Source organism: Synchiropus splendidus, chromosome 12, assembly GCF_027744825.2.
Source record: "Synchiropus splendidus isolate RoL2022-P1 chromosome 12, RoL_Sspl_1.0, whole genome shotgun sequence".
NCBI classification, from domain to species: Eukaryota; Metazoa; Chordata; class Actinopteri; order Syngnathiformes; family Callionymidae; genus Synchiropus; species Synchiropus splendidus.
Genome location: NC_071345.1, coordinates 21,127,373 through 21,146,774, shown reverse-complemented (window position 1 = coordinate 21,146,774; position 19,402 = coordinate 21,127,373). Strand labels below are relative to the sequence as shown.

The 19,402-nt window shown below is 42.1% G+C and overlaps 1 protein-coding gene across 1 annotated transcript; it reads right to left on the bottom strand.

Moving 5' to 3' along the window:
- Positions 1–2,947: 2,947 nt before the first annotated feature.
- sim1a (SIM bHLH transcription factor 1a) lies at positions 2,948–19,071 on the bottom strand. Its single transcript, XM_053881361.1, has 11 exons — positions 18,897–19,071; positions 17,818–17,897; positions 14,330–14,419; positions 14,160–14,268; positions 13,999–14,084; positions 12,004–12,203; positions 11,826–11,932; positions 10,660–10,807; positions 8,399–8,564; positions 7,152–7,545; positions 2,948–3,615 (listed from the first exon to the last, which is right to left on the bottom strand). The coding sequence occupies exons 1-11, from the start codon at positions 19,069–19,071 to the stop codon at positions 2,948–2,950; spliced, it is 2,223 nt and encodes a 740-aa protein (XP_053737336.1).
- Between the last annotated feature and the right edge of the window lie 331 nt (positions 19,072–19,402).

The window sequence follows — 19,402 nt, the reverse complement described above, 5'->3', positions numbered from 1 at the left end:
TGCACTGTGAGCAGCATTAGTTATGCCTTATTAGTTATGTGATAATAATGGAACATTTATGCTATTACAAGTCATGTCGTCTATTGTGGCCAGTATCCACAACTTTCTCATGACTGGATCTTTTTTGCATCATAACTCTGTCCTCCAACTTCACTTCCAATTCATCTCCCTACATGGATGGTACAGCAGATGTGGAGGGTGCACACTCATTGTGCACTGACTCTTCATGTTGATATTCATCTCTTCATGTTCTTCTGAAACAAAGAACACTGTAAGAATGACAAAAGTGGAATGTACTCTATTTCCCATTTGTGCTCCGGTCTTTATCTGAACTATCCAGACAGCTAGTCATATATGGGTTTTTCTGGAGATTCACCATCAGTGACATCGCTCTGTTCTCATTCCTATTGTCCTTCTTTTTTTGCCTGGTATAAGGTTCTTCCACAGAGCAACATGAAATACTTGTAATTTTGATGATTTCCTTGCGGTTACCTTTTTACTTGCACGAAACTGGCTGCAAATTGGAGCCCAAGCGCTCTTTTTATTTTGTTCGGTAGCAGCAGTGTGGTTTTCACTTCCAATTTCTGGATGGCTCGACAGGTTTTTTTTACAAGCATGTTTTTACTCACTAAACTTTTATGAACTCCATCTTTTAGCCACTGCCATTGTTTGGCTATTGTTTGATTCACGCCACTAATCCTGTTTTCTATTTGAGCCCATGTGTTCCCATTTGGTGTCACTTATCTTACTCCAGGACTCCATGCTTGTAGACTCGCTAAACTAAATTTAAGCCACATTCATGAACGCCACATCACTGTTCTTAACTAATACAGCATTTCTGTGTGGATGTAGCCTTCTCACACATGAGAACTTGTCATACTTGAGAGTCACATGACACCTGGAAGGGAAAATGGCTAAATGATGTCCCAATTCGGACATTTTCACTTAGCGGTGTCCTCATCTTTATACATCAATGCTTATTTGCAGGGTCCGTTTACTGACATTCTTCTACAAGCTGTACACTGGTCACTTAGTATGGCTTCAAAGTGTCATTTCTTCAGTGTCGTCCCATGAAAAGCTGAGAAAATCAAGCTCTGTGTGTCTAACTTGCACACAGCCTGAATTGTCTCGTCTTGCTTTCATGGTAAACAAACCTCCCAAGTCTGCGGTCGCTAAAATGGTGAAGCCCTGCATACAAGCATGTCCTGAACACAGTCTGTCCACTGGAGGCCAGACCAACATCCCGGATGGGCTTTTCATTCCTTTGTGGGCCTTTGATGAGAGGAATGGCAGATAGATCTGTTGTCGAGGGAAATGAGGGGGGGTGAAGGTATTTTGTTTCAGGATCTATCAGAATTAGTGGTCAAGTGTTGTGAAAGTAACACTGCAGTCTAAGCTGTCCATGAAATTGTGAACAGAAGGATTCATGAGACTGAATTAGAGAATTAGACAGCCGCTATGTTCCACTTTTCAAAGGGGTTGCGTATGTTTATGGCTTCACCAGGTTATAAACAATTCATGTATTCATGTTCATACAGCTCAGCAATGGACTGCTGACCTGTACTCTTGGTCAATGACCGCTGGAATAGGCTCCAGCACTCTGAGGCAGTGGAAATTCTAAGCAGAACCTGCATAGATGAATGAAAGACTGCTGCCCTATTTACAGTATTTGATGATTCTCGAAGCGATGAGTCTGATTTTCCATTGCATGAATGGTCTGATGGTGAAGGATCAGATGTGGACATTGATCGTCTCCTAAACACTAGATGGTAATATACAGTGCAGGCCAAAGCTTTGGACACACCTCTCATTCAATACGTTTTCTTAATTTCTACTACTATTTACATTGGAGATTTTCACTGAATTATTACATAATTCCAAATATCCGGCGTCATATATTTGATGTCTTCACTATGATCTACAATGCAGAGAGTAGAACTAAAGAAAAAAAAACGCTGAATTAGAAGGCGCGTGCAAACCTTTGGTTTGTACTGTACATGAAAAAGGTAAACATAGAAACATTTAAATTAGAGCTGATAAGTTAGCTTGAGCTGACAAGCTACCTTATCATGCATGCATGCAGGACTTGCATTTAGGTACAGTTCCAGCAACCTGAGTTTCCATACGCTCCTCACTCTTTATTCAACTGCAAGTCATGTTTAGTCATGTTGTCAAATATGAATATATGAAACCCCGAATGAATGAAAGGAAAGGAAAGAAAAAGAAAAGCAAAAGACAGGAAAAAGGAAAATACTCTGTTACAGTAGTTCAGTAGAATTTTATTGCTTGTTGTTTGAGCACATAACATGAGGTTGATTTACAATTAGCAAGCAGAATGTCTATTTTGCTGGCGGAGTATGGACCAACACCATATTACACAGGCAGAAATGATAAAATCCATTGCAGTTCAGTGTCAGATGCAATACTAAATTACACACTGTTGCCGCCTGCTTCCGGGTCCTGAGTGGGAACTTTCAGCGATTGTGCCAACAGCTGTGTCAATTGTCCACATCAGACTCTGTGTATATATATAAATGTGTGTGTGTGTGTGTGTGTGTGGTGGGGACATTTTGCTATTTGTGGGGAACCTTTTGTCAATTTGAGCATTGAAACTTCAAAATAAAATTATAATTGAATGTAAGTTTAGTTCAGAGTCCTGGTTAAGGTTTTTTTTGGATGGTTAGGTTTACGGTGAGAGGGAGGAGAGCAGGAAAGTCAATGAAATGGCCCCACAAAATACAAAAAATATGAGTGTGTGTGTTTGAAAATGTATCATAAAATGTCAAGGTTTTTGAGATCATCGGCACATTTCAAGATAACTTGTTTTTTTAAAAAGTGCCACATCTTTATTTGGGGCTTCGTGTTATCATGAGGAATCATGAGGACAGAGGTGACATATCTAACAAGCTCAGGCGCAGTGACTCTTGTTCAAGGTGTCAAGTAAGTGTTAGCTGCCTTTAGCGATAATGACAGAAGTGCCTTTGTGTCCAGGGGTCTGCTCTGGTGGTATGTGGAGGTGATGGGTCACCTCATAGTGGGTGGGATCTGTGCTAGCACAATAGCTACGGAGGTTCTCTGGGTTGTACAGGTTCTTGAGATTGTAGCCCGTTAAGGAGTATGCTGCATGTTTGTCCAAGTACGGTCGAGAGTGTGAGTGGTAGAGGGGAGAACCTATGTTGGAGCCAGCTGGACCAAATGGGTGGTGTAATGGCAAAGACAAAGATGACAGCTCTGCATGTACATAGTCTCTTGGTTTAGAGTCTGGACTTCCGAGTCTGGATGAGGGAGTCAGACTTGGAGAAGGACTGATCACTTTACTGAAACCTTTACACATAACAGTCTGGATAGATCCACAAGAGTACTGTGTGGAGCAAATCAAGCCAGAAGCCTTGGGTAGCATATTGGTGGAAGCCAGTGAGTCTGTAGTAGCCCTCTGTAAATGGAGTCGACAATCCTCCTTGCCAACATGCTGGGTGGCTGGAATGAGCGCCTCGCTTTTGCGATGATCTGCTGGGCTGACTAAGACCTGCTTGCCTCGGCATCGATCCCCCGAGTCACTGGCTGAGCTGGCATCTGGTGAGCTGACCACACTGTCCTCTTCCCAGTGGCAGCTGCCTGCAGAACCCACCAACAATGTAGAGTTCATGTTAATAACAGCGAACCACTCACATAGATTTTTTTTTATAATTATCACAAGACAAAACCAAACGACAGCAGTTCAATTCAGTTCAAGTTCAGCTGTGACAGAAGATGGCATTAGGAAAGTGACACAAAGGATTTGGCAGTTCAACAAAGACTAACAGATGTTACTATAAACTATAAAGATGAACTGTACGGTTGCTCACTGTTGCGTTCAGCAATAGAGGAGGAAGTACTACATGGACAAGCGCAGCGTAAGAATGGCTTCAGTGATATAAGTGACGTTCACGGAGCAATACACAGACTCTCTGAGCATAAAGTTTTATAGCCATTAAGACAAAGGTGTATCGGAAGTGTTCGATCCTGATTCAGGGGCAGTGTCCCTGACTAAAGGTGCTTTCCATCTACCATAATTCATCAATGACTTTTAGAGGACTGGTCATGATGCTCCCATTGTCACTGCTCCATCTCATCACGAGGTCCTCCAATCAGTCCTGTTTCCTTAGAGTCACGAAGCCAGTTTGTTAAGCCTCTTGGTCTGCAGTCCTCATATCCCTTTCAGATCCATTCTGAAGAAGAGTGCACTGATTATTACAGAATGATCTGCAAGAGGCTTCCTTATGATTTTCCTCATTCATTAGCTCTTCATAGTACTCTTTCCATCTTCCCAACACACTTCTGTTACCAGTCAAAACATTCCCCTTTCTATCCTTGATCACCCTAACTTGCTGCATGTTCTTCCCATCTCTATCTCTGCCTTGCAATCCTGTACAAATCTCTCTCCCACTCCTTACTGTCCAACACCTTTGTCTTTTGCTGGGCCTCCCTGTACTCCTGTCTACTCGCTTCTGTTCTCTCATATACCACTTTTTCTTATCTAACCTCTCTCTTTGTACACACTCCTGCAATTCTTTGTTCCACCACCATGTATCCTTATCCACTTTTCTTCCAGATGGCACACCAAAAACATTTCTACCTGTGTCCCTAATCACCAGTGCCACAGTTGTCCAGTCATCAGGAAGTCCTTCTTGGCCACCCAAAGCGTGCTTCAATCCCTCCCTGACTGCAACACAAGACTCCTGTTTCAGCTTCCCCCACTTTGTCTTTTTCTCTGCCTTTGGCCTCTTCACCTTCCTCACCACCATGGTCACCTGCACACCACCATCCTATGTTGTCTGGCCACACTGTCACCCACTACTACTTTACAATCACTAATCTCCTTCAAGTGACATCTTAAACACAAGATGTAATCCACCTGTGTGCTCCTACCTCTACTTTCGTTAGTCACCCTATGATCTTCTCTCTTATTGACCACAGCCATTTCCATCCTTTTGCAAAGTCTACAACCTGACCTTCTATGTTCTTATCCTGGATACAAAACTTTCCCATTACTTCCTTGTCACCTCTGTTTCCTGCACCAATGTGTCCATTGAAGTCTGCCCCAATGACCACTCTCTCACCCCTGGGAATACTCTCATGCAGTTCATCTAATTCACTCCAGAAGGTCTCCTTCCTCTCAAGGTCACACCCCACCTGTTGGGCATAAGCACTAACTACATTGAAGATGACCCCTTCAATTTCTAACTTGAGACTGATCACTCTGTCCGATACTCGTCTCTTCTAGAACATTTCTGACAAACTCCTCCTTCAAGATGACTCCCACTCTATTCCTCTTCCCATCTACACGATGATAAAACAGTTTAAAACCTGCTCCTAAGCTTCTAGCCTTGCTACCTTTCCACTTGGTCTCCTGAACACATAGAATATCCACCTTCCTCCTCTGCATCATGTCAGCCAACTCTCTAGCTTTCCCCATCGAAGTTCCCACATTCAGAGTCCCTACTCTCAATCCTATTGTCTTGTCTTGTCTTTCCTCTTCTTCCTCTGTCTATTGGCACGCCTCCCCCCTCTCCTTCTCTGTCTTTGACCTACAGTAGTACAATTTCCATCAGGAACCTGCGGGTTAACAGCACCGTGGCAGTTGTAACCCAGGCTTCGACCGATCTGGTATGAGATACATTTGTCTGATCCACATCTTTTAAGTTTTTACTTTGGATGCCCTTCCTGACACAAGCCTCTGCATTTCTCTTATAACAGCCTGCTGCTGAGGAACCAGTGGCCTCACTTTCATGAGCCTGGAAAACTCTCTGTGCTCCGTCAAGTGCTGGCGCTTTAAATGACGAATGACGAATTTGAAGGCGATTCCCTGCACAGCATTTTTCCATGTGCTGCAGGATGCAAACTTTACACGACAGACTGAGAGAACGTCCGCAGCAGACATGCCGCTGCTTCGTGAGCAGCGTGTAGGGAGGAGCGGACACATCACAACCAGCGGGGCTTCATCAGAGCTGCGGCTCTCACACGTGATCAGTTGTTGTGATCGGCAGTGACAGGTAGCAATCGGCATTCACCGTTCATGCTGAACTCGATCGTGATCGGTGACCATTGATCGGAGCATCCCTAATCACCATAATATAAACAATATACTTAACGCATTTAAAATGCTCCATCTGTAAAAGTGTGGACTACAACAGTGCAAGTATAACAGTGAAATTCTGTCACTGTACATTTCTCTCGTTAATGTAGACTCAAAAAGAATCCACCAAACCTGTGAAGAATGAGCAAAATTGTCCATGAAAAAAAAAAGCAGTCTAAACGGAAAATTAGTGGCATGGATTATAACCATTAGAAGCAATAAAAGCCATACAAAATCTCCCCAATTAATAAGTCTCTAAATAATATCATGTGATTCCACTCTTGAATGCAAAATATAAATTACTAATCTGTGGGCAAACTAAGAGGTGTTGGCTGAACACCACAATGCACAATTCCACTTATCCCATCGACACAATAACCTTGCCCAAATCTCACTCTAACCTTGCCCAAATCTAACTTAAGATTTCACAAACACCAGGAAGAGTTGTTTTTTTCTGGTGTGATGAGGCGGTACGAGTCATCAGTTCACTCAGTTGCGTAAGAATTGAAACACTGTGAGGTTGGTGACATATTGAGAGAGAACACTTGTCCTTGTAAAAGGTAACTAGACTAGACATATGTGACTAGCTTGTTTTGGATCCAATGACCTTGCCCTGTTAAAATGTTTTTAATCAGGCATGTAGGTGCCCTGCCCTTTTTTGAACCTGTTTTCAAAGCTTGTTAAAATGGTTTGAACACCAATGGTTATACACCGTGGACGTATATGTCATGCAGACAACACAACTGACAGCTTGGTGCCTGTGGTGCCAGCTCCACATTACTTTTATCAATTGATTTCCTGCAGCATAAACTAGGTGCAACTTGAGCAACATGAGCTGCAAAAAAAGAACGGAATCCCATTTCATTGGTGCGACTACAGGTGTGATTTCCGCTGTTAGTATTGCATCTTATTAGATTTGATGTATCAAGTTAACGTGGTTTGTTTTCATTGAAATTCAGTATAATTACACCATATTTACAAGCATCGTTTGGCACAATAGCACACAAATTGGTGTGTGTCAACTGTCCAGCCTTACCATGAGTACTGTGGACAGTGGTGATCTGCAGCATGCTGCTGTCACTCTCCTCATCAGTATCCAGGGAAAACTTGCCCATAGGCAGGATGGAGTGGGTTGATCCCCACCACGAGTCCCTGCTGGTTGAAAGGGCTCCGAGGAAATAGCGCCCTGCCTCACATCGTGCATCGTGCTCACAGCTATGAGCAGGACCATGAAAGCGTATGTCTCTGTGGTGAGGTTCCTCTGGCATACTGTAGAGTTTGAGTGGATCGGTCAGCTGTCCGAACACACGCAAAGCTTCCAGGCCCTCACTATGCTCCAGCACATGAGGAGAGTAGGAGTCAGTCAGCAGCCTGTCTCCCCAGGGGCTGTCCTGATGTGACTCAGACCGCTCTGCCTGGAAAGTTGAATACTGCAGAACAGATGAAAGAGATTGAGATGCATTTAGAGAAAATTTTAATTTGTTTGTACTATGATAAATCTGTGAAAACAGCCATACTGTAACAAGAACAAGAGTTTTTCTTTCAACGTGATTTTTCACGATGTCACTCACTAATATGAACAATGAGCATGAACAATGGCATTTCCCTTTGTGGACACTCGACATCTGTGCAGAGACAGAGCAATAGAGAGCAATAGGTACTGTATGTCATAGCACTGTGAGTCAAAGTTTCCCATGGTGATGCCCACGCATGAGGAGAGAAAAAGCCCTCCCCAGTGGAGATGGAAATATTGATGACTGTGCATGCAGGAAAGATATCTTAAATTCGATGTTTGAGAGGCACCTAGCAGACACAAAAGGAAATAAAAATGTAGTAGGGTACAATTACAGAATGGACCATAATGGGATATTATATCATTCCCCGATGAGCACCTGTTTGAATGTTATCGTGTCTTGCAGAAAATATGCTTCTAATTACTGATCGACCTTCTCACTTGTTATGCTTACAGCCTGATTGGCATTGGGGATTATACATTGCCCTATCTCTTCAAACAATGCTGTGAATGGTCTCTGTTGAAGAGTCTCGACACAATGAGAAAAGAGCCACACTAGTAGATGTTCAAAACTGACAAGGACTGAGCTCCACTCAGAGGGACTTTCACTCACGGCTGAATGAACTAGCAGCAAGCACCTGTTCTAAAAGGAAAACCAAATGGTCATGTTTATATTGATATTGATTTTAAAAAATGCTGAAAAAAATGGATGGAACCCTTATTAAGTGAGAACAGACAGAACAGCGCCCAGATGAAAGATCAAATCTCACCTGCGTGTATGGTGACAATCTGGATTTGTGCTTAGATCGGTTCAGTCTGCTTTTGGAGGCCCTGCTGGTTTCTGCAAGGCTGCTGGCCGAGCTGTTGCTGGAGGGAAAGACCGGCTTTGATATGACCTGGTCCACAGACAGCTGGAGCCCTTTATGCTCTGCCTCCCTATACAAAGAATGTTTGAGTCTTTAGATGCACAAAAACATGTCTAACAAGACTAATTGGGTGCCGGGTGTTTGCAATCATGGAATTGGGAGGGAATGGTGTAGTAGTGGCTGCTAGGATACTTGCTTTATCATGAGGGTTGACCCAAGGCCCAAACAGAGCACAGTAGGGCTGGGTGTAATCACTCACAGTACAATATGAAGAATGATGTCTGACTGCAGGTTCATGTACACAAACCTACACACACACACACATTTGAATCAAGCAAATACAGTGTAGCTACTTAGTTAAATAGGCATGCTGGGTAATAAATACCAGGTCCCATTTTATTTAAAAAAAATCCATCACATATTTTAATGGCTGCTGTTTGAAATTTCGCCAAAAATATAATGCTGTGTATTTAATACAGAGGCTCTGAACTGGCATGGTAAGTGATTTTTATTTATGTATTATCTCGTTCATACAAGATATTATTATTATTATTGTTATTATTACGTTCGTACGAGGAAAAACACGTTCGTACGTCGGATGTGGGATGACCGGAGACCCCCGAGCTGATGCTTCAATAGCACCTGCTTCTCAGTGGACGGACACGATGGTACAAGGCACAGCTTCTTGAGAAGCCACGGGCTGTCACAGGACCATATTAAGAAGCTCCAGGACAACAAAGTAAGCAGACAATCTGAAACGCATGTCAATTAATTCATTTCATGCGATTTGGCCCGTTGGCCGGACAGTCTGGGATTTAAAAGTTCAATCCATTGAGAAGCCGGTGGTGTCGGAGCATCAGCTCGGCGGACCCTGGTCTCGTATTAATGTAATAATTATCTCATATGAACGAGATATTACAGGAATAAAAATAACTTACCATGGGAGTTCAGGACTTCCGTAATTTGATTATTAACAAACAACAAACCCTGTACAATAAAGACACAGTTTCTTTCCTTCCTTATAACTGGACCGTGGTGTCTTTCCTCATCCTTTATGCTTCTTTTACAGCCAGATCAACTACTTGTCATTATCAGACAACATTTTGGAGAATACATTTCATAATCAATCAGAACCAGAATGACAAGACAACCTTGTAATGTTAGCACACCAGAGTGAATTATGTAAATCTGAATTGGTAAAATTGTACAAAGATTTGTCTGTGTGAACCTCTACATCACCCACTCTGGTCATACAGCACATCAATATGCAAATTCAGTCAAGGTGATGAATTTCCGCTGATGTTAAAGACAATTGGTGGGAAGCGTTGACTTGTGGGTGCTTGTGACTCAAACTTGTTTCTCACAACAATGAGTTGGGTTCATTGCTTAAAAGTTCCACCTTCTCAAATCTATCCTAATGTCCCAGACTGCTGCAGCAGCTGCCATGCCTCTCCATGTAATTAGTCACACATGTTCTTTCTGTACCCTTCTATAACTGAAACAACATTTTTTCACTTCCTCCTCTTTCTACAACGTCCCTCCATTTTGTGCTTCCCAATAATTGGGAGAATTACACCTGAAATCAGCATGGTAGTATCATTTTCTCATTATTATTATTATTATTATCAGAACAGCGTGTCGTTTTGCCATTACGGTTAGTCACAGCTGGTGGCCCTGAAGTGCAAAACACATGAACAATTCACTGAACGCATTTCTCAAAACTAATGTGAGCAGACTCATCCAGATGTTATGAACAATAGACAGCATATCAAGTATAACCTTGCATGTATAGACTTAGACTCAGACTTTCTTTATTGTCATTGCACAAAAACATATCACTATATTATGGCAACAAAATTTCGGTCTGAGGCCTCCGGTTTCCAAAAACAAAACTATATGTCCAAACATAAATAAATATTAGATAAATACTAGTCCAGAAGCAAAGTTTTTTCTGAAAAGTTGGATCTGTAGCTGCAGTTGTGATGCCAAATGAAATCATATACAATGTTGTTGACCAATCAAGTAAAGGGTTCCTGAATTTTTGTCCTATTTGACCATGTTGAACAATGTGCTAGAGGACCTATGCAACGTTTCATCGTCTGAGTCCTTGGATCTGTCCTCTATAAATAAATGACAGATGAACATGAAAGAAGGGTCACACTCACGTGAGAACATAGTTGACACTGACAATGCAGTGTGGCCGAGATGACCGGCTGTTGTGTACGATGGTAGCATAGCTTTGGACCCAAACCCAGCCCCCGCGTTTGGCAAGGAAACGGTAGTACTTGGTGATCACTTGGCCTTTAACCAGCACTGAAAGATCAAGGGAGACAGTTTTGAATGTAGAGAACAGCCTTACATTGACACAAATGACAATCAGTGACGGACCGTCAGGGACTACAAGGCCTTCTCTGCTGGCCGTTTTCGTCAGTATAGGAAACCAAGGTCCACTGTCCAAACAATATATTATGACATGGGAATGAGGATGGATTGTCACACAGTCCTTATTCTCCCACCAGTGTAGCTTTGAGGTTATTGTTTATTGACATACAGCTTATATGACATCACAGCACTTACACTGCTGTTTTCGCAAGTGTCTTTCCCCAGCACCTCCTGCCACACATATTTCGATGCTCCGCAGTGGGACGTGCTAGCTGACCCAGGCCAGGAAATGTCTTGTCCACCACTTCCATTCAAGCAAGTAACCCCTTTGTGAGTGCAAACATTTTATATACAGTTTATATATATATATATATATATATAGCTGTGTGACAGTATGCAAAGACTTGTTTGTGTCTTTCTGATATCAAACTGTGATTTTGCATTTGAGTGTAAAGCTTGTCTATTCTTTGTGGACTTCTTCAAACTTTTTGGGCAGATCATCATCAAGTTTCGACGGTACCACGAAAAGACATGTTTTAAATGCTGATGCAGGTTCATTGATTTTTAAATGCACTGGAAAATGTTTTGGTCACTATGACCAGTAGTGCGTAAATACATACTATTTCTACAGCTGTGCTGAGAGGTATTTTTTGGGGGCTGGGTAGGACATCACTGAAGGTGTGAAGGTGTGAAATGCACGGCCCGCAACTGATTACAATCCGTTGTGGACTACAATGGAGAGGAAGAGCGAGTAGTTTCAAAAAACAAACTTTGTAGCGCCATACCGCCATTGAATCGTTGACTTGACCCAGTGCAGCAGCAAACAGGTTAGTCGTTTAGCTGTTAATTATAAATGTATTCTTGTAAAATGAATCATGATGTTCACGAGTATTTTTTTCTGAAACACTGTGCGTGGGGTCAGTGTGAAAGGGAAAATATGCTAACTCACATAAGTGATGAGCACAACGCAGGTGGAAAGAGTCACAGGTGTGGACATGATGATAAAGAGTCTTTTCAATGAGATCTTGAGGCTCGTAGCCAGTCAGTTCTGCCACCCTGTGACACACAAGCACTATAGCAATGAGCTCCACACTGGTTGTCGATTGAGGAACAAGATTGATACCCACTGTGAATCGAGGAAGATCAGCTTCATATCAAGAGTGGCTCTGAACATGAACATGTTACTGTGCAGTTTGACCTCAGTGATGACACTAGGGGGCAGTGAGTGACCAACAGCCACCAGTCCAACATTTTGATAGCAGCCATCAAATGGCGACCTGTCTAGACTGTACTGACGAATCTTCAGGTAGCCGCTGTAGTGAATGACCTGGTGAACAAAAGACAAAAATCAAGCTTGAAGTAAAAATAATAAACATTCACTGCTGTTCATGGCAGAGATGAGAGATATGATGACTAGCCAACCATTTCTACCACCAGGAGTCATGAATTCAAATGCCAGTGAAGTCAGTCCTCAGGTAGGTCCTTGGTGTAACACACACAATACTGTATGTACTAAAAAGCAAGAAGAGAAACTGTGGCATGTACACATGTACACATTTGGCATTGACTCAGAAATGCATGGGGACACAGCACATGATAGGTGGTGACTCGCAGGAACAATTTCTTGAGCTTTGATAGGTAAAAATGTTGAGAAGCATATTCAATTCCCTTCTCACAAACTGTCCCTTTGATATACTGGTTTCTAATCTTTTCTTCTTCCTAGTCTCTCTCAATGAAAACCTGAGCATCTTCAACTCCACCACTTGTAACTCTGCTTTCAGTCTTGTGTCTGTCTTGAACCCACACATCATGGCAGGCCTCACTGCTGCGCAATAAAGCTATCCATTTCCTATAGCTGCCAGTCTTCTGTCATATGACACCCCTGAACATTGTCTCCACCTGATCCAACCTGCATGCACTCTCCTCTGTCTGTCCATCACTCTATATGACTGACTCCGAATACTTTCACTACTCCCTGTAGCTTCGCCTTCCTCCCTTGGATGATCCTAATTTCCAGGTCAACATTTGCTTGGAGTTTTTTTCCAGTCTATGCTAAGATAAGGATATTCCAATTCTAACACTAACTCTAGCCGTGCATCCAAATCGTTCTTCATCATGGTGCTGAAGTGTAAGCTTCAATTCATTTGATTTTTGATTGGAAATCTATCATCTTTAATTTCCTCTCGTAAATTGTCATTAACTACTTGAATTACTTCTTTTACTATAATTCGGAGGGCCTGCAGCTAATGTTGTCAAAACTATCGAAACTCTGTAAAGTATTGATGGTCAAACGTCGTGTGCGCACACAGCTCAGCTGCATAGAATCGCCACGGTCACGGTCTTCATGGTGACGTCCGCCTGGTTAGTAAAGCTCGCCATTTACCTTGCTGTATTCAACTGATCAGTAGTAGTAGTTAGTGTGTCCAGTGGCTCGCATGAAGGTTGGTGCATGGCTTCATCATTAACTTTGCTGGATGCTACTGTTGTCTGCACTTAGCTTGTTGTTCAATAAATGTAGATTGTTTTGATATTAGCAACGGGCCACCTTCATGTTTTCTTCTATTAAAGGAGTAGACTGAAGCAGAGAAGTTATCCTGGAAGTAAACCTACTGTAAGGAGTTACAGCCAACTAAACCAGTGTGATGCTGAGGGCGTGATGCCGTGGAGCTTCGAAAATAAAAAGAGCTGTGGTGGAGTTTGCCTGTGAGGACTGTGAGGTTTTATTTATTTACATGTTCTCTCTATTTCCCCTCTGTGGAACTAAAGAAGTCTAGTTTGAATCAAGGCAACCGGACTGGTAATAGTCATAGAAAACATTTGGCTTCTATCCAGAAGGCTCCGTCAGTTCTGGTGAGCTCGGTCATTACCATCCTCACCCACTCAGCTTGTCTGATATAGGCCTGAACTCCAACTCACCAGAACTGACAAAGCCTTTCTTTGACAATTACCAGTCCAGTAGCCTTGATTCAGACCTTTACTGCATGATGTCCCGCATAACTGAGCTCTCTCGCAAACATTGTTATTAAATATAATCGAGATTTTATTGAATGTATTCAATTAATTGACCTGTGGTTCAGATTTTTTCATCAGATTTATTCTTATTATTTTGAGTAACAACTAACCTTGTATCCTCCACAGGTAAGACCAGCATTTCTTTTCGCCAGGACGCATTTCATCCTGAGAAAGAACGAGCGTTCCATTTCATACTCTGTCAAAACAAGAAAGTGTGTTCCATTCCGTGCCATTAGCAAATATATCATTGTGATTATGTGATGGTTGTTACCTTGAACAAGGTGTGAGTGATACGGCTGGTGTGGGGTCAGGACAGCTGTCATCTCATCATGGTCTGCTGGGTGGATGTATTCATAGATACTGTTTCCTGTCAGCTCAACCTGTAAAAGTGAATGGTAGTTTCAGGGCTCAGATGGCAGAGGCACTTGTGATGCTGCTGACCTGTGACAGGCCCAGGTGCACTGAAGCTGTCTCTGAGATGTACATGATCTTCCCGTCAGGAGCGACTACAAAGATGAAGCCATCTAAAGTCTGAAAGACAGAATGAAGAGATACATGGTTCATGTTAAAGTCATTCAAATTATCCACTGAACCTTCTTAACCACACGTGGCATTGACATGACAACACCAGTGTCACATTTAAAATGGCAAACCAAAGGAGATGCGGCGAAATAAAATGTCTACAGTAGTTGATGTTTCCCAGCAGAACTCCCTCCAATTATTTGAATTTGTCAATTTACTATTTAATATCTCGCATATCTCCCACAATCCTTGCATCATATGTTCAGGTTGCCTTCTTTTACCACGTTTTATTCACAGTTTTTTGTCCTTTGAAGATCCTGACCCTGAATCATTTTATGTGCCCTGTTAATACAGCTCTGTTCCATCTTTAAGTTGTCACCAACATGGCTGTGGAATTATTCATAAACACGCAATATGTTGTGATGGGCCAATGACATAGATGCATCAATGCGTTATGACACACATGGAACGAGATGGCCCATAGAGATGCATCAATGATTACTTCTCTTTAAGGAAGAAACGTGTCCAATTCAGCTACAAAAAGTATTTTAAGGTAGCACGTCAAACTATGTAGTGCGACAGCACATATTTAGAGATGGAGGACGAAGAGTAACATAGTAGCAAAAATATATATATTGTTGTTTACAGGGTTTATCACCGAACTAATCAACAATGATGTGACAAAATGTGTTATGGATGTACTATTTTTTGATTTTATATGACTTGCGGCATAGTGGTCACAGCAACTGTGAGAATTATTTAACAGCTTCATGTGTTTTGTGGTTTGTTTTTATTCGTCTATGACCTCGTCATGCAAGCCTCCCCAAAGACACACATGCAGTTGGGAACAACACTAATACACCAATACGTGGAAGGGCGACGCAATACCCCAAGGAACAGCGGCCTGCTCAGACGGCATCATTGAACCTCTTTTTCGGATCTTGTCAGCAGGGAAATAACCACAGGCGGTGCAAGTGGAAACAAAAGAGGAGCAAGTGTTCAGGTAACAGCCATCCCACCACCACACAACAGCATACGCCGCTCAACCAGCTGGCCAAAACAGTTCAGCCCGATGGCATGCTTCTCCACATTGGCCTTCAAAGCCTTTGAATATTAGTTACTGCCACCAAAATCTGCACCCGCGGAGGCTTCACCCCGGCCTAAGCATCAAACAGTTCACCTGCCGGAACAGACCCAAAGGCTGTGTTTCCCCAAATTACTCAAACACATCAACTATCCTACAAGGGCAAACAACTGCCTGGATAAAGTCTACAAAACCCAGAGAGGAGGCTAGAAAACCTTCCCCCTTCCTAATCTTGGCGCCTCTGACACCACACCATTACTACGTTAATACCGGCGTGCAGGCCAATTGTCAAAACAATTACCGGTACCAAGCCAACGCGGAAGCAGATCGATGTCTGGCAGAGTTGTCAGAGGCACTGCAAGACTGCTTCACCACAGACTGGGAGACATTCATACACGGTGTCAGAGAGGCTAAGTGGCAGTCAAGGAAGACTGCACAGCATTTTATTGACTGTGGACCAACTGTGAGCCTGTGGCAGGGGATGAGGCCCGTCACAGACTGCAAGCCCACTCCATGGACAGCTGCTAGAAAGAGGCGAGAAAGTGTGTCCGATTTTTAGCGTTTGGGGCCTTCTTATGCAGGAAAGTTACAGTGAAGATAAATAGTACACCTCTGCACAGTGTCTGAGAGGTTGTGGTTACGGCAGCAGATCAAGAAACTGACTGACTTCGGGAATGTAAGGCTTGTGACTGTTATCGGAAAAAAAGGTTGCTATATAGGTCAGTGAGATTTAGTTATTTATTTATGATAGAGGTTGTATTACAGTATGTTCTTTGGTGGAAACAAAACAAGTGAGATGGGAAAATCTTTGTTTTTTATTAAGTTGCAATATAATTCTGACTAGTTGTTACCTAATAATTAGGTACACATAGATACTGGTTTAAGAAAGCCAAAACTTCACTTTCACTACCTAAGTGTTCAGGTTTGTAGACATTTTTAGATTGACCAAGAGCAATGTAGTTATACAACAAGTCAAGCCTGAAAAACATAACTTGCCTAGTAACAGTGTGCACAGTCTGTCTGAGAGCCACTGAATGTGAGTTGCTCTGTTTACTCGGCCCACGCTTTATTCGTTGTGGCCATTAGCTACTTCAACAAATCACATGTTTTGGCTGAACACGTATGCAACACCAGTGAGTAACAAATGTATGGCAGACACTGTGTGTGGCGTCATTCGAAGTCCCACCGCCTTTACTCCACTTTCTACCTTTCACCGTGATACTATTCAAACCTTCCAAAGAAGATTCATTCCACATTCAACTTAACACACAGCAGAAAGTAAATTCGCATTTTATGTTACCATAGAGACCAAAATGAAATATTTAACTATATATATATATATATATATATATATATATATATATATATATATATATATATATATATAGAGAGAGAGAGAGAGAGAGAGAGAGAGAGAGAGAGAGAGAGAGAGAGAGAAACAATTTCGTTCTTTCAATCATAATTATCATAATCTATTTTTTTTTCCCTTTCTCTTTTTCGAGAGTTGAAACAGCGGATGTGGAGCAATCCATTGAACATATTATTCGTCATTAGCCGTTAAGACACAGAACACGTCGTGGCTCTGTGCGTGACCACGAATGCGTTCAGTTCGTTTCCCTCTTCAAGCACGAGGTTGAATTCACCATGGGCCAGATGGCAGCACGCTCGAGGACACACTTTTACACGCACACACACACACACACACACACACACAAACGTTTGTTTCGCTATTTTTGTGAGGACCACTGATGGCCATAACCCTTAACTTAACCATCCAAAACACATGGATAACCTTAACCAGAACTTTTAATACATTACTTTTACTGACGTTTTAAACCTTGTGAGGACTGACCAATATTTCTTCACAAGAAGGTGGCAAAACGTGCCCACACACACACGCACAAACTTTGTATCATTGGCCATAATGCTTTCACTAACCTCTCTCTCATCCTTCACTTAACCGTCCAAAACAAATGGCTAACATTAACATTAGTTAACATTAGTTATTAGTAATTCTGTCCTCTTTCGGCATTGTGAGATTACCCATGCTTCCCACATTTTCTCTCCCCAACCTACCCACCTAACCATCCAAAACAACCTTGACCAGACCAAACTCAAACCGCAATGAAATGACCTAGTTTATTTTTTCAATTTTAAGCCTCAAAATTAGGCGTAATCTTTTTTTGGAACTGCTGGTCCTAAATAAGCCATATGTCATCACGAGGAAGTGTTTTTTTTTTTTAATCCAGAATTGGTCGTCAACAGAAAAGAACAAAAATTCAATCAATAATCGGAACAAATAAGGAACACACTTCGACAGTACCTGTAAAAGGTGAGATCCCAATTCCTGAGTGACCCCGTCCGCAGAGCTGTGGCCCACTTTACCGCAGGACTCCCCCAAACCTGCGAACCAAATGGGCACAAACTATGAGCGATTACATTTCTCTATGGTAAATGAGGCGATTTGTCATTGGCACAAAAATGTCTCATCAAGTGCCAAAAATCCATCAAATACCATGATTTAAAATACTAAAATGACTTGATGTCTGTCCTGGTCGCTGAGAAACATTACGTATTATAGCGTAATCATTTTCTCACTTCAATAATGAACGCTGATCTGTTTTTTTCTGAAGAAAACATTTTGTCTAAGATTATATTAAATTTCAATATAAAATGATGAATGATTATGACTTTCCAACCAAATGTCGTTTTTTTTTTGTTTTTTTTTTGTTTCAACAGCGACATATTGCAGCCACGTTGCTTCACACAGCACACGTTCTATTACAGCCTCCTCCCTCCGCTGTTTCCAGCAGCTCCATATGTCCAAGGATCAGACGTGAACTCCATGCTCATGTCACTGCTTTGCAGCAGTGTCACATGATTGGCGCCTGCGTCCTAATATCCGCTGCCCAGAGGGCAAGGGGCCTTCATCGGCACACCTGAGAGTTCAGCTGTCCTTTTGTTTATTTGTCAAAAATCGCTTTTTAAATATAAATACCTACTACACAAGAAAAGTTGTTTTTAATAATAATTATAATTACAATTATTATAATAATAATCTAACCGGGAAGCCTCGTGAAAGGTTTTCCTCTCCGAATTATTATTATATCGCATTAGCTTTGGTAGAAAAAGTCGCAGTTTATTATGAAAATTGTGAGTTAATAAAAAAAAAAAAAAAACAACTCAGGAGCATATAAACATAAAGGAATATTTTAAACAGATTTGATCGCTTCCGAGCGAAATGTGACTTTTGTGCCGCATAAAAATGATCATTGTGCAAAATCAACTCAATAAATTCAACTGTTCTAAATTCGTCGTTTTACGATCCCGTGAAAATATGACCCCATCACAGCTTTGAAATAAATGGTAACACATCCATTTTTTTTTAAATCAAAGTGTTACCTTCGGGGAAGACGACTCTCATCTTCAGGTAACTGGTAGTGAGTCGGATGATCGACGCCTTGTCCAGCTGGGATGTGATGGCAGAGGGCAGCGGCAGCAGCTTGGCCAGCTCATAAAACTCGCAGTTTTCCTTTTCCCGACGAGTACGGGCAGCGTTTTTGGATTTCTCTTTCATGCTTTCCAGTACCGCGATTGCGCTCAATCGAACTTGGGCTGCGCCATCCCCGCAATACCGCCACAATGACTCCAAGTGGAAGTTCGTTCCTCGGCCTTCAGCACTTCGCCACAGACTTACGCTCCGCTACTTTTCGCTTGTGAGTAGGATCATGGGCTGAAACATTCCTGCGGGAGTGGGTCCGGGTCGGCGATTGTAAATGCTCCTGTTTTATTTAGAACACAAAAAAATATCTCAAACCATAGACGATAGAGTGTGTGAAAAAACAACGCCTGTTGATTATTCCCTGAATGTTTATCAATATTTCAAACTTGTGTGTGACTCTCACCTC

Bases quoted from the DNA above. Each gene is read 5' to 3' on its own strand.
- sim1a (XM_053881361.1), bottom strand. From the start codon at position 19,071: ATGAAAGAGAAATCCAAAAACGCTGCCCGTACTCGTCGGGAAAAGGAA. The intron at 8,565-10,659 runs GTGAGTGTGACC...TTCTTTGTATAG, and splicing joins AGTGTCAACTATGTTCTCAC to GGAGGCAGAGCATAAAGGGC. The intron at 7,546-8,398 runs GTGAGATTTGAT...TCTGTTCTGCAG, and splicing joins GATTGTCACCATACACGCAG to TATTCAACTTTCCAGGCAGA.